The sequence below is a fragment of the Muntiacus reevesi genome, chromosome 17 (genome assembly GCF_963930625.1).
Source record: "Muntiacus reevesi chromosome 17, mMunRee1.1, whole genome shotgun sequence".
NCBI lineage: Eukaryota > Metazoa > Chordata > Mammalia > Artiodactyla > Cervidae > Muntiacus > Muntiacus reevesi.
Window position 1 is genome coordinate 48,790,270 of NC_089265.1, and position 14,421 is coordinate 48,804,690.

At 39.0% G+C, this 14,421-nt stretch overlaps 1 protein-coding gene across 4 annotated transcripts in view; it reads left to right on the plus strand.

Annotated features, from left to right (window-relative positions):
* PCSK5 (proprotein convertase subtilisin/kexin type 5) overlaps positions 1-14,421 on the plus strand; it is a 498,339-nt gene that overhangs the window by 273,371 nt on the left and 210,547 nt on the right. For all 4 annotated transcript variants that reach the window (XM_065908244.1, XM_065908247.1, XM_065908246.1 and 1 more), the window contains exon 11: positions 13,314-13,431. In XM_065908244.1, the coding sequence (XP_065764316.1) occupies positions 13,314-13,431 (118 nt within the window). The remainder of the gene's footprint in view (positions 1-13,313; positions 13,432-14,421) is intronic.

Here is a 14,421-nt window from a genome sequence, read left to right on the forward strand (position 1 = left end):
ACTCGGACGTTTTGAAAAAAAGAATCTGCTGATCATGAGTGATTTGAGTTAATGGTATGTGTATAACCTAGATGAGAGGCATAGATGAGTATAATGAGACTGTTGAACTCTCAGTTTGAGAGCTACTCCTGGGAACCAAGACTTGTATGAAATAGTTTATAAAGCAGTTAGTTTAAATAGATGCATTATTTTTTCTTTGTATCTCTTGGAGGATTTGAGAATTAAAACTGGAGGAAAGAGCTATACTAAAAGCATTGGTCAGGATAAGGGAGGAGAGAGAGAGCCCAGTATGCAAAAAGGGATGGTGTCATGTGACGAGTGAAGTAATTTAAAAGAAACTGAATCTTAAAGAGTTCTTATTTGATTCAAAAAACATTTTGGAGCCACCGCAGTGATTTGAGAAAGTGAGCTGGATAACAGTAATGACTTTCAAGAAAGTCAATTACAGTTGCTTTGATGTCAACGTTTTCTTTTTTAAGCTGATTGTGTAAATCCATGGGTCCTATGATACGTGCTACAAAATGACATGGATAGAAGAAACTGACTTGCTAAAATGGCTAAAAATGCTCTTGTAGTGATGTTTTCTGTCATCTTAGCTTGCAATTGTATATTCCTGACCTCAAAGTTTGTGACATTCAGTGGAATTTTTTGTCATCTCTTGGTTTCCTTCTAAATGAGGAGAGTTATAGAGGTGGTATATAAAATCATCTTTGCTAAATTCTTCTTTTTAAAAAAGGGAAGACAAAGAAATGCTTTTAGAAATGGCTCCTTTAATAAACCCAGGGCAAAGGGTGTGGTGAAGAGATTGCTTCTTGAAAAGTGTCAGGCCAGAACCTGTACTTTAAGAAGACCACAGATTTCCTTCAAACCAGTCTTTTTGTTGCTTATTATTGTTCACCATGACCTTCAGAAGGCCACTTAACTTCCAATATTTGAATTATTTTCACATACAGCTGTGGTCTTTGAATTTGCCATGTCAGTTTGCAGACATTTAAAGAAAGCTAGTGACACAATTCTGGTTAGCTTCTGGAGTCACTATGAGACTATTGCAGGTAGAGTGACAGATTCATTTACAGTTTATAAGTGACTTTTTCCCTTTCTTAAGTTTTGCATTAGTATTCTTTTTCTTAGCTGTGAAGCAAACTTAGAATCATCTGTAGTCCTAGGAAGCTGCATAATTTTTTTGAACCTGCCAGAGGCTACAGCGTCTATGCTTTCTTAATATACTGTATGGGATGGTTTTGTCTGGAAATCCTTTGCTTTTCTTTATATGTTTTGCCCTCAGAATTGTTTTTAGAACCAAGGTAAAAGATATGTGTCCAGCTTTGTTCCAGAGTTCAATATTGTGCATCTTACAAGCCTAAAACTTGCACTAAATTCCAGCTATATATGATTAAACAGTCAGAGGATATACCTAAAAATACATGAAATGTCTATGGTTACATATTAGGGTGTAACATAGTTTATTGCACAGATTATTTAACTGAACTAGGGAATCAAATAAGGAAATTGAGTGGAGACTGAAATCTAGCCTGTGATTGACTCAACAAGTCATGTGCCCCAGAGTGGGATGTTGTTGTTTAGTTGCTAAGGTGTGTCTCACTCTTTTGTAATCCCATGAGTTATATCCCACCAGGCTCCTCTGTCCATGGGATTCTCCAGGCAAGAATACTGGAGTGAGTCTTCACTTCCTTCTCCAGGGGACCTTTCTGACCCAGAGATCGAACCCCTGTCTCCTGCATTGACAGGTGGATCCTTTACCACGAAGCTAACAGGAAAGCCCCCGGAGTGGGATGATGTTCCCCTAAAACAAGAGGCATCTAATTCACATGGGTCCCATGTAGGCAACCATGTTGCATGGGATTTGGTTGTAATTTCTCCCACAATTGTCAAAAAGGCATGGGTACCTTTTACAAGGTATCTCTCCAGAGATGGTTGTGATCATTTTAACCTTCATCTATTGCTTCAACCTTGACATTCTCAGGACCCTCATTTGCAAAGTTATTGCGGTCAAATAGTTTTCCAATATCTTTTTCATCATCCCCAGCTTCTAGACATAGTTTGATGTAAAATCTTAGAATTTTGAGTGAATGAGTTTAAGCACAAATCTATTTTTCTCTTCTTATTCTTTCTCCATTCCGCCTGATTTTTTGACCAAAAATGATTGAAGCTTCATGCATTCAAATGTATGCTTATTTCATGTGGAGTCAGTAGGAGATTCTTATGTTGGGTGATTAAAAATTGACATATGCAGAATTCATGAGCACAGGCATAAGGCGGTGGTGGAAAAGTTATATGAGATGCTTTCATGATTATCAACAAGCTGTTTTGTGAAGGTACTCCCAACAGACCTTCTTTTCTACAAAGGAATAGAGCTTTAAATGTGAGAGAGAGAAATGTGATTGAGGTGCATAGGAGGAGCTCTGTCATTGAAATTAGTCCTTGCCTATCAGTTTTGGACTCTGGCATCAACTTTCCCAGAACAGACTGTGGCACCCTCACGGGGGACAGGGGGCTCTAGCTTGCTGTGACCATGCTGAGATCATGCCAAATGGGCAGTGTTCCAGCTGTGAAAGTCGGTTCAAGGTCAATGTACATGCTAAGTTGCTCCAGCTGTGTCTGACTCTATGCGACCCTATGGACTGTAGCCTGCCAGACTCCTCTGTCCCTGGGGTTCTCCAGGCAAGAATACTGGAGTGGATTGCCATGCCCTCCTTCAGAGGATCTTCCCGACTCAAGGATTGAACCCACATCTCTTAAGTCTCCTGCATTGGCAGGCGGGTTCCTTACCACTTGCGCTATATAGGAAGCCCTCAAGATCAATGAGATAAGGCAAATGAATGAGAGGAAAGGGGGCCTTATTACATTGTTCTAAACGTTAGTAAAGATGGTTTAGCCTATCCTCTTTTTCTACCCATGGAGATCTTTATATTCATGCCAGTGTCTACAATATAAACCACATCCAAGGATTCAAAAAGAAATCTTGAAAATTAATCCCTCCCTAGTTTTATGCGTAACTTCCTAAGGCCACTGCATCTCGGAGGGTACAGTCACACACACCAGGTGATCACTTTGTGTATTCCATCTGGATACATCTTCTGTGACATAAATAGATCCAGACTTTTTTTCCCTTAGAATCTCAATTCAACTCTTTACACATGTTCACATCTTGCTAGCCTTAGGCATTTCAAAGCAATTAAACTTCCATCACACATCCCAGTAATAGTTTCAACAGGCTTCACTTTATGATGTTCTACCAGAAGCCGTGGTACACCCTGAAGTTTCCAGAGTCATCTTTGAAAGAGCCAGAAAAAGAGGGTATTGTGATCACTGCTGGATGTTAACAAATGGGAAACTGCTCTTTGCCACCCAGTGGCACTCATCCATCTGTGCATGCCTAGTTAGCTGTAATAATAAAAAAAAAATGGCCTCAGCATGAATATAAAATAAAGCAACTTTGCCATATTAATAGTATTTTCTCACTCAGGGAAAACTCCTGATAGAAATGACTGAAGAAGGTCATTTCTCAGCAAGAATAAGGGCTTCTGGGCCAGTTAACTTTTCTTCCAAACTTCACATATATCTTTTTCTGCACATACTATTTTAATGAGTTTTGAAGAAGAGAGTGGTTTTTAATGCAGTTGATTTGCAGAGAGCAGAGAGAATAAAAATGTTCCAGTGTTCATTTGTGATGCATAGATAAATCCCAAAATGCCACCCCAACCTTTGCTGTCTTATTATTCTGAGAATTTATGATTGATTTGAGTACTTTAGTTGAAAGAAATACTATGTGTCTTTTGTATAGTAGTGATCACTGAGTATGTATATAATAGAATGAAGATTTTGAATACTTGGGATCAAGTTCCAGTGAGTTTAAGAGAGTTTTTTTTTAATGTTCATGAGACAGTATTTTCAACTGTAAATTGTGAATAAAACTATCTTGCTAATAGGATTATTTTAAAGATTTCATTAGTTAATGTATTAAAAAGGTGCATTTATGAGATATGTTTACCACCCACACAAAACTTCTGGGCCTCTTCTTTTGGGAAACATACTTGAAACATGCTTGATAAGTGCACTTCAGTTATAGAGGCGGTAGGGTTAAGAGACAGCCACTTCACTGCATTTACTATTTTCAACATTGTGATTGACCACGATTTTGTAATTCAATCAAACACTGATTCTGTTCTAACAATGCAGAGAACTTAACTCTTCAAGTGATGTGCATCCAAAGAAGAAAATACCTAGACAAAACTGTGTTTGAACAATGAGGGATCTGCATCTATAGATTAATTAGAACTTTATCGTCTGAAAGTAGTTTTATAAGAGAAGCAAAAACGTTTCTGGTAGGTAGTCCACATGTGACTTGATCTTGGCATGATCTTCTGTGTAAGCAGCTTACTTCTGACACTTCTGGCATGAGGGCAGGATATTTGTAAACTCTGTCTGCAGAGACCCAAGCCCTATGTTGGAGATATTAGCCTAATTAACCAGGCTTTATCATTGGTAAACTAGGTTTCCAGGAAAGCTGGTAACTGTAGTAGCTTCAAGAAGTGGTTCTGAAAGTGGGGTCCCTGAACCAACAATATCAGTATCACCCAGGAACCTGGTAGAAACAAATCTGAGCCTTGCCTTGAAACTCCTAATTGGTGGGGTTCCTTAATGTGTGCCCTAACAAATCCTCTGGGTGATGCACATGTAGGTTTGGGAAACACAGACCCAAGTTATCCACTGTATGTAATGAATTAATTTCTCTCCTACTCAAATTCGAGTGTTGCTAATTGAAATAGTATCCTTAGAAGAAATGAAAAAAATTTCTCAGATGATTTTTTTCTGTAGCTTGGATAAGGAATCCCATGTGTGAAAGATGCTCTAAAAAAAAAATCTCACCTCTTATCATTCTATTAGCCATGTACTCCCAGCTGCATGCATTCTCCTTTTGGTCAATTGGATGATCATATTCTCTTTTCAAACTTTGTATCTCCCATTTCAGAGGAGGTAAAAAACTTTTACATTATCCTCTTGCATTAGTTCTGTACTTCCTTACACAATTAAAAATTCCCAACAAGTAGTCTGATTTAGGGGCTTCCCTGGTGGCTTGGATAGTCAGGAGTTCACCTGCCATTCAGGAGACCAGGATTCGATCTCCGTGTTGGGAAGATCCCTTAGAGAAGGAACTGGCAACACACTCTATTACGCTTGCCTGGAGAATCCCATGGACACACAGTCCATGGGATCGCAAAGATCGGACACAGCTGGGTGACTAGCACATCAGTCTGATTTAGCTGCTTCCATTTCCTGAGTGTGTCGTCTTTTAATTCTCCTGCAGTCTTGTTTCCACTTCCGCCTTTGAGGTGCAGTTTCTCTTTAAGATGTTCAACCATTTCCTGCTTGCCAGATCAGAGGGATCCTTGTTTTTCTCCAGGGTTTCATGCTTTTGATCTACACAGTCCAGAACTACTTTTCCTTACCTTTCATACTGCAGAGATACAGCCCCATTCTTCTTTGATACTTTCCTGAGTCCCTTCTCTCCCTGTCCCTGGGCCATTCCCTAAGGACTGTTGCTTTGAGAGCTTTGGAGGGAGAACACCTTGGCTCTCTTTTCTTCTCCACTCCTCTCTGCCTTCTTCCTTTCCTCCCTTTCACATTCTCTTAATTCCACATTCACATCCCTGCCTTCCGTTCAGTGACAAGGACCACCTCCTGACTAATGATTCCCAGTTCTACCATCTTCCACCTTGACTTCATCCATTTCCGACCTAGAATCTCTGCACAAGGCTCTCCTGTGTCATTTAAAACTCAGAACTTCCAAAATAGAGCTATCAGTCATCTTTTATGAAGCAACTTCTCCCCCAAGGTTACCTCTATCCTCAGGGAATATCCTTCTCTAGATCACCCCATTCACTCTGATCCTGTTCACTCTGACTGAGCATCCTACAGTGTGAGATGTGAAATTTCTTTGCTCCTTTCTTATGTGATTTCTTATTTCATTCACCTCTTCCATAACCTTCTTTATGGTCTCCCATGCCTGCACCACTGAAGTAACTAGTTCCCTGCCTCAGTCCACACATCAATGCCAGATCAGCATTTCTAAAATATTAATTAAATAAATGATGTCATTTTTTGGTTGCTGGCTACTTCATTACCTGCAGATTAAATCCATCCATGGGATTCCAGGCCCACATAGCTTTCTTGAGGAAGACACCATTCCAAATATCCCTGTTTCATTACTTACTCCATGAATTATACCTCCATGAATCCAAACCTTACTCCAGGACATAAGAACCATCTCAAGTATTATTTAAGAGAATATGCAGTCTTCTATTATGGCCTATTTTTCTGAGTTTTACAGAAATTTCCTTATTATTGTTCCTTATTTGAGTTTTATGTAAATGAAAAGGAATTTTCACGAGAAGCCTTACATAGCACTTGAAACTTAAAAAGGTAAGTGTCAGCGTTCTTCCCAATCAGGTGACATTCCTAGCTGCAAGGAATAAGTTCTTCTGTTATCACTCTTTGCAGTTTACCACCCATCATATCAACAGTAGGTAATGGCATCATATCAGGTGAGCCATGGATTTTTGGTGTAGTTGGATAAAATAATCATATCTTTGCAACCTCTGTTAACTACTGAGTATGAAAATATACTCACTTGAAATATAAACGTCAGTCAAATTTTCTATTCATTTATGCAAATTTAAGGAAAAGGCAAACATAAAGGAAAGTTAAATGAAGAGTTATCTATAAATGATATGTGAATAATTCAAAAATAAGAATTTTTGACTGCCGGCTCATTAAGATCCCAGTCTGGTAATTGTTTGTCCAGGTTATATGCCAAGAAGATCTAGGCTGGGGAGCTGACATATGGTCAATCTAATCTTCAATTAGCCTTCACCCAAAAGCCCTTGTGGGACATTTTTTATTTTGTTCTCATCTGTCTAAGCAATCATAGTTTCCTAAGAACAAGCCCAGTTATGATCTATGTATGCCTAGGAATACATGGCTAAATTTCCCCAAGGTGGTAAAATAGTTTTCCTACCTCCAGTCAAGAAATACTAGTCAAGTACCTTAAACAAATTACTTTCCTATTATAGTCACTTTGGAAGCAAACAAAGGAAGAATGGCCAGAGAAGAAGAGAAAATAATTTGACGTATTTATCTTTTCTTAAATCCCCTTAAGAGAAGGCAGGCATATCTTCTTAACTCTGTAAGTTTTAAAAGATTACAGTAAATATGTATCTTAAATATGCATATATAATAAATTGTGTGCATATGTACCATATAATGAAGTACATTGTACATGGAGAAGAACTCAGCAGTGGTTTCCTAAACTCTAAAAACTTCATTTCTGTAATGATGAGCCTGTCTGACTACCTACAGCTGCTGACCAAACAGATCCCAAGGGGCGCTTTGAAGTGCAGACCCTGCAGACAGCCAAGTTATCAGTGTCTGGAAACCTTCCACATGCAGTTCCTTGATAGTGCTGGTGATGGCTGGCATCTTTGGATCTGGCTGCAGTTGTTAGTAGAGCCTACAATTTTAGGAAAAGCAAAGGAAAGCTAAAAACAAACCATGCAAAGTAAGGCAATAAGGCAGGTGCTGGCTGTGGGGTTCTTCCTGCCCCCAGGAGTCTGCATTTTGCAGGAGGAGGCAGAAGAAAGCACTGCAGTGCTAGTTCTGATTTCTCTAAGAAGCTTATGTGTTTTTCATGCTGAAATTTAAAGGGTACATAATAAAGAGATACATGTCTGAGAAAAGGAGTAAGAAAAGGGAAGAAAAGGCTAATTCTGCAAGCATCCTGTTTTCATTTATCAAGATGTTTGGGTGTAGAAATGCTGACATAGGAGATGGAAGAGTATTACTTCTGCTTCTTCATGCTTATGAATCTTACATTTTATGTTTTCTTATTTAGCTGTTTACTTCTACTTTAAAAGAAGCAGTACTTAAGCATTTACATTATTCATGTGCAATGGGGTACATTTCACACCCTCTGCCTATTCTGCACGTTTGGTCTGGTTTGATTAGTAGGTGCAGGAGGTGCAGGGTCCCTGGTGGGAGCAGTTATTTCAGAACAGGTGGTTCAGCACATTGAGGATCAAAGAACCCAAAGGTGCGAGGACTCCAGCAGCTGCAGGAACTCTTTGATCTCAGCCGAAGTTTCAACCCCACCCTGCAGATCGGCAGCCCCCCTCAAGACAGGAATTTGCATTTGCCTCACTATCTCTCAGTGTGGTGGTTTCCCCTTAGGTAGGAGAACAGCAGCCTGACTGATGGCAGAAGACGCCCCTCAGTCATGGTTGGCATCCAGTTCCCCCACAGTCCACTCTCTCCCCCTTGCTTCCGGCCACGTAGACTGCTCATGCCCATCCCCTGCTGACCACTCTCCCCACACGCCAGGCTGCCATCTTGCTCACTGCCCCAAAGAACGGTACACAGACCTGAGGATTCTTTAATCAGGAGGCTCCGTTCTGGCCCCAGCTGTCCTCCATGCATCTCCACCTCGCTGAAATCGACGAGAGCCCCAAAGCCCGGTCCAGATATCACCTTCCCCTCCATGTCATCTTCCCGACTCCAAATTTCAGCAAACATTCACTGAGTACTTTCTGTAGAGCAGGCTTTATCGGTAGCTTTTTATCCATTATCTTTTTTTTTAAACTGATTTCTTTTCTTGACTTTTGAAGTCTTTTGTACAAAGTTACCACTTTTGTTTCTTAGTGAAATCATAGAGCTATTCTTATCTCATCCCCTGGCCATCTGAGAACTCATAGCATTTTCTGTTTCTTTCAGAGCCTCATTGTGTTGACGATAGTAGGTGCTCCAAACCGCACAAGTGATATCATAATTAATGGGATAAACTCTTCGTTTATATCGGTGAAGTGTATTGAAACTGTCCCTTTCTAGCAATTGAGTAATTGAACCTAATTTATCAACCATATTTTATATTTTGATGATTGAATACATCTCAACAAATACAAAATTCAGTATGCCTGCACAGATACCTCCTAGTCACTAGGCTGTTGACATTAAAAGATGTGAGAGTTCAGTGCCACTCCATGCTCCCTCAGGTCCACGTGGGGTGGCAGCTCACCTGGTTTGCCCATGAATAAGGAGTTTCTCCAGGACATAGGAATTCAGTGCTCAAACCAGGACTGTATTGGGTCAGTCAGTTCAGTCGCTCAGTCGTGTCCGACTCTTTGCGACCCCATGAACCGCAGCACGCCAGGCCTCCCTGTTCATCACCAACTCCTGGAGTTTACTCAGACTCATGTCCATCGAGTCAGTGATGCCATCCAGCCATCTCATCCTGTGTCATCCCCTTCTCCTCCTGCCCCCAACCCCTCCCAGCGTCAGGGTCTTTTCCAAGGAGTCCAACTCTTCGCATGAGGTGGCCAAAGTACTGGAGTTTCAGCTTCAGCATCAGTCCTTCCAATGAACACCCAGGACTGATCTCCTTTAGGGTGGACTGGTTGGATCTCCTTGCAGTCCAAGGGACTCTCAAGAGTCTTCTCCATTAGGTAAACCTAGACATTTAGTCAAACTAGTCATAAGAAATGATTTCCCCAATGGAAGAAATTGACTGTACTTTTATACTAAATGCTCAGGAATGGATAGCTGTTTCTTAGTTGTATTTTTTGCAGTCACAGGCAAAATTTTCAATCTCTCAGGCCCATTTTTGTTGTCATTTGCCCTTCTGGTTGCTACATAGCATTGTCTGTATATCTGACAGCTGGTAGCAAAAAGCTTTATTACTTCAGGGAGCTCAAAAAAGTTAAAAAAACAATCAAACTTTCTCCAATCAATTCCTTTATTATATTAGACAGGGCTTTACTAATAGCCATTTAGAGTTATCATGAATAGCCAATCAGTGCGGTATGACTTTTCAAAGGGTTTGAAATAGCTGGCATCAGTAAGGATATATCAAATTCCCTGGTTATAACTTCAAATTTTCTTTTCCTACTAAGTTTTCTAACTTTTCTTTAGAATTGACTGTTTTGGGTCTCATAACTAGTACTGCTGTCTGAATCAACTGTATCTGCTTTTGAACTATGCCATTATTTACCTGTGTATTTAATGACTAGCTCCTCTTGGTACTTCTGGTCTCATCAGAAAATGAAAATATACCTCCTGGGACCTTCATCTATCTTCCTCCCTTTGCTTGTCCACCTGCCTAGTCCAAACAGGGAAGCCTTTGGATTACTTGGGATACAAGCTAGTTATACTTCTGGCGCAAGGCAGTTCCACTCTTTGGAAGTGCTCTGCATAAACTCATGTCACCTAATGGAACAAATATACTATTACGCAAGTTTTTCAAATTCCTCTTATTAAGTTTGTTCAACCACATTCTTCAAAGAGTTAGATTTAGTTTCTGAAATACCTATGAGATCTGTGCATCAAGATATTTAGTCTGTATACATGCTTTGTTCCCTCAATGTCTTTCTAAATACTGAATCCATAGAATTTTGCATTCGACACAGTGCCTGCATGAAGAGATTCCACTTCATCATCATAAAGTCATTTTCAGGCTCAGGTCATGGCATGAGAAATGTGCGTAGATAAAACTTTTTAGTTATGGAATGGTCATATCACAACCAGTTGTTTGCATGGCATATTATATACAGGTAATTGTAAAATTTTTGAAAATGGGAATATTGGCTCTACACTAGGATACACTTTTAGTTATTAATGATGAGTTTATAGGAGTCTGTAACAAAAAGAACAGGCCTCCTAATTTCCCTTTACAATTCTCCTGTAAACACTTTATGCCACTTGGTGAATTAAATGCAGTTTCTCAGATCCGTTACATTCATTTACTTTACAAATACATTTGGAACCTCTTCTCTAAGCCAGACGCTCTGCAGTCACGGAAGAGAAATCATACCCCATGTGGTGTGGTAACAATGGTAACAGTGTGATGAGCGAGCTGTGACTCAAACGGTCACCACAACAGAAACAAACAAACAAACAAAAAAACACATGTTCTGAATTTATAAGTTAATTTTAGAGTGTGAAACTTCATGTCATATAAAAAATTATTACATGTCACTTATATCTCATAAAACTACTAGAACTTTCAAACCATTTAATGGCGATTTTCCCTGTTAACACCATGTTTTGAAGGAGTTTATCTGCCCAACACATTTATTGTGTAATTATTTTCTCCTTAGTATTTACCAAAAACCAAACAAATAACTGCCATTCAGAAGAGAGTTGATACATTGCCGGTACTGCACCCCTCCTCCCTATAAAAGAAAAAATAAATTTATTTCATTTTTTTCCTTTGGCTGTGTATCATGATTGTGGACAGATTCTCAATTTCAAGTGTATTAAAATATTTTAAAATGCTGCAAGTCTCCATTAGTGATTCGGTGGCCTTCACTGATCTAGTCTAATTTCCTTGTTTATTAATATTCTATTAACAAACATTTTTTTCTGTTGACTCGCCAGTCTGTAGTTTAACTGGAGCTACTCAGCCTCTGTTCTGAACACCTCCTTTGAGTATTGCATGAACAGACCTTGTCTCTGAAGGGTAGGAATTGAGTCAGAAAAGGAAACAATTTACAGCCTTCATAAAGACTCAAGGTGCTTTTCTACTTAACTCAAGTGGTTGTTTAACAGGCATGAAGTGTTTGTTGTATTTGACAGCTCTGCGTGTTAATTTATGTCCTAAAGGTTGTTAAGTTGACAATTATTGGGGGTGGGGAGGTGGGGAAGGGCAGTGTGCAAAGCTGAGCTGGGGCCGAGACACCCATTTTGCAGACTATTCAAAGTCCTTACCCTCCCCAAACCCACCCCCTCACCCTCTTCCCCACCCCCTTCATATCAATCAAATCTCTCATCTTATTTCCCTAAACTGAGATTAAATTATAAATTACACTGGTTTAAAATCACTTGACACTGGCTTGGGGATATTTGGGTACCATGAAGAGTTAGAGAGCCTCGCACTGCGTCTTTGTCAATAATTTCAGTTCCTCCAGGGCAAGAAAATACCTTTGAATATCCATGGTGAAATGATATAGACTGTGGTGAAGTGATAAGTGACAACATAGGATTTCAATGAACTTTAAAAAAGAGCTCCACAATTTGGTTTCCTTAATCCCAAATTTGACATTTCTCCTCTATTATATGTGTGTTACTCTGTATCTTTTCAAATTAAGGAGGCAAGCTTGCCTCCTGTAATATTATGTAACTAAAACTAAATAGACTTGTTAATAGCAGTTACCAATTTGTGATGAGGTTATTGATAAGTTTTATTTTTTCTTTTCTGGATGTATTTACAAGTTTTTACAGTGAACATACATTATTTTTTAATTAAGAAAAATACCATTTATAATAAAAGTTTCAAAAGTACATGTATAAAAATTCTACATATATCTTTGCCATAGCAGAGTAAAGTATGACTTTGTGTTAAATATAAAGATATAAAAGAGTTTAATGCAAGATGGAGATTTTACGTATTCAACTGGGATTTTAAAGTATTTTTAGAAAGAGTTGCAAATGTAGATATCACTGTGTCATCATTAAATTGTCCTATATATAAGTAAAGTTTCTGAGAAAGTTAGGTCAAATTTAGCTTAGATCAATAGATATTCTCATTGAGAACTAAAAGTTTACAGCATCCGAGGATAAGAAGGTGTCATGAAAGTTTAGAAGCCTCCAAATATTTCATGCATAAACTTTAATAAATTTTTCATATGCTAGAGGAAAGGTAATGATTTATGTCTTCTTGGATTTTCAACCAAAAAACTAGATATGTCAGAAAATTGGTATTTCTTGCATGTTAGTTCTGACTGCACTAAGAGAAGTTGTGTACACTTACTTCTCTTTAAACCTACTAATTGTTTTATCTTACAAATGGGATGGTGTTATCACTTGAATACAAGTGGGTAACAATGGAGCCTGAGAGTAAATCTTTGTGGGTTAGAAGTTGGCTCAACCACTGAACTGCTAGTCAGTCTCAGCCAAATTTCTTTCTCCTCATCCATGAGGGATAATAGTAATTGCACTAACATTTTAAGATTGTTAGGAGGATTAAATGTAAAAATATGGACTAGTACCTGCCATGTAGTAACAATTCATAAATGGTAGTTCTGTTACTAGTTATAATACATATTCAGTGAATAACATGCATTCATCTTATTTTCTTCTTTGGGTTATTTACTTGTTTTATTTGCTTTTTAATTGGTGCTAGAAGGAAAGCTTGGCTCCCATTGGGTCGTGTCTGGCTTTTCTATAGGGTGAAAGTATAAGTCAACATATATAGCATAGGTTGCTACCAACCACAGTAAAGCTGACCAACTTCTTGCCTTCTCTAGTGAGCCATCTCTATGGATTTGGACTGATGGATGCAGAAGCCATGGTGATGGAGGCGGAGAAGTGGACCACTGTTCCCCAGCAGCACGTGTGTGTGGAGAGCACAGACCGACAAATCAAGTAATGTTTGCTGCAGGGAGACAGCATGACCATTCCCTAAAAGACAGCTGGCCCAGGCAGAGGTCTCGAGACAGCCCTGTCTAGTAGTTTGTGTAGTTTTTTTCTAACATGATTATAAAATCTTAATAGAATGTCTAAGACCCTAAACTGTTAAATCCGTCGTAGTATAACCTGCTATGCCCTCCTCCAGAGGATCTTTCCAACCTTAGGTTCCTTAGGATGGAACCCAGGTCTCCCACATTGCAGGTGGATTTTTCACCATCTGAGCCACCAGGAAAGCCCACTAGTATAAGCCAAGGATCCTTAAAAGCATATTTTATAAGAGGATGGGAGGACCCTTACACGTGGATAGTCTTCAAGTTTCTACTCTGTCAGTACTTGTGTTTGATGGTAGAAGTATTTCCCATAAGTTGGTATACCCCCAAAACTAAGCCTTATGTTCTGGAAACTTAGCTACTGACCATGTCGTTCTCTGAGAGTGAGGCAGGATGCACAGTAAATGAGGTTGCACTTACTCAGATTCCAGAGCCTGGTGTCCTGTTTCGGCCACACAAACCTGGAGGCTGTGCAACAGGATTTACCAAGTGATAGTGAAGTCTCTCCTAGGCGCTGAATTTGAAGAATTAGGATTTATTATAGTGATTTTATTAGTATTTTGCTTTTGGCTTTCTTTTTATAGAGAGTTAGCTCAGACAAATACTTACGAACTTTGGTTTGTAACGAGAACAGAGCCATTATGATTCTTGAGGAAACTGTTAGGAAGCAGAAATAAATGGACTAAATTTTTTTTTTTCTCATTCTACCCATTTGTGGCAAAGAATATGAAAAAAAAAAAAAAAAGGAGTAAAAAGTTAACCAGTATTTATTGAGTTCTTACTATAGGTCAAGCCCTAGCAACTTAATGTGTGTTTTCTTCTTAAAACTTGATAACAACTTGGGTTTTATTCCCTTTTGACAAATGAAGAAATGAGATCAAATGGAATGATTGTT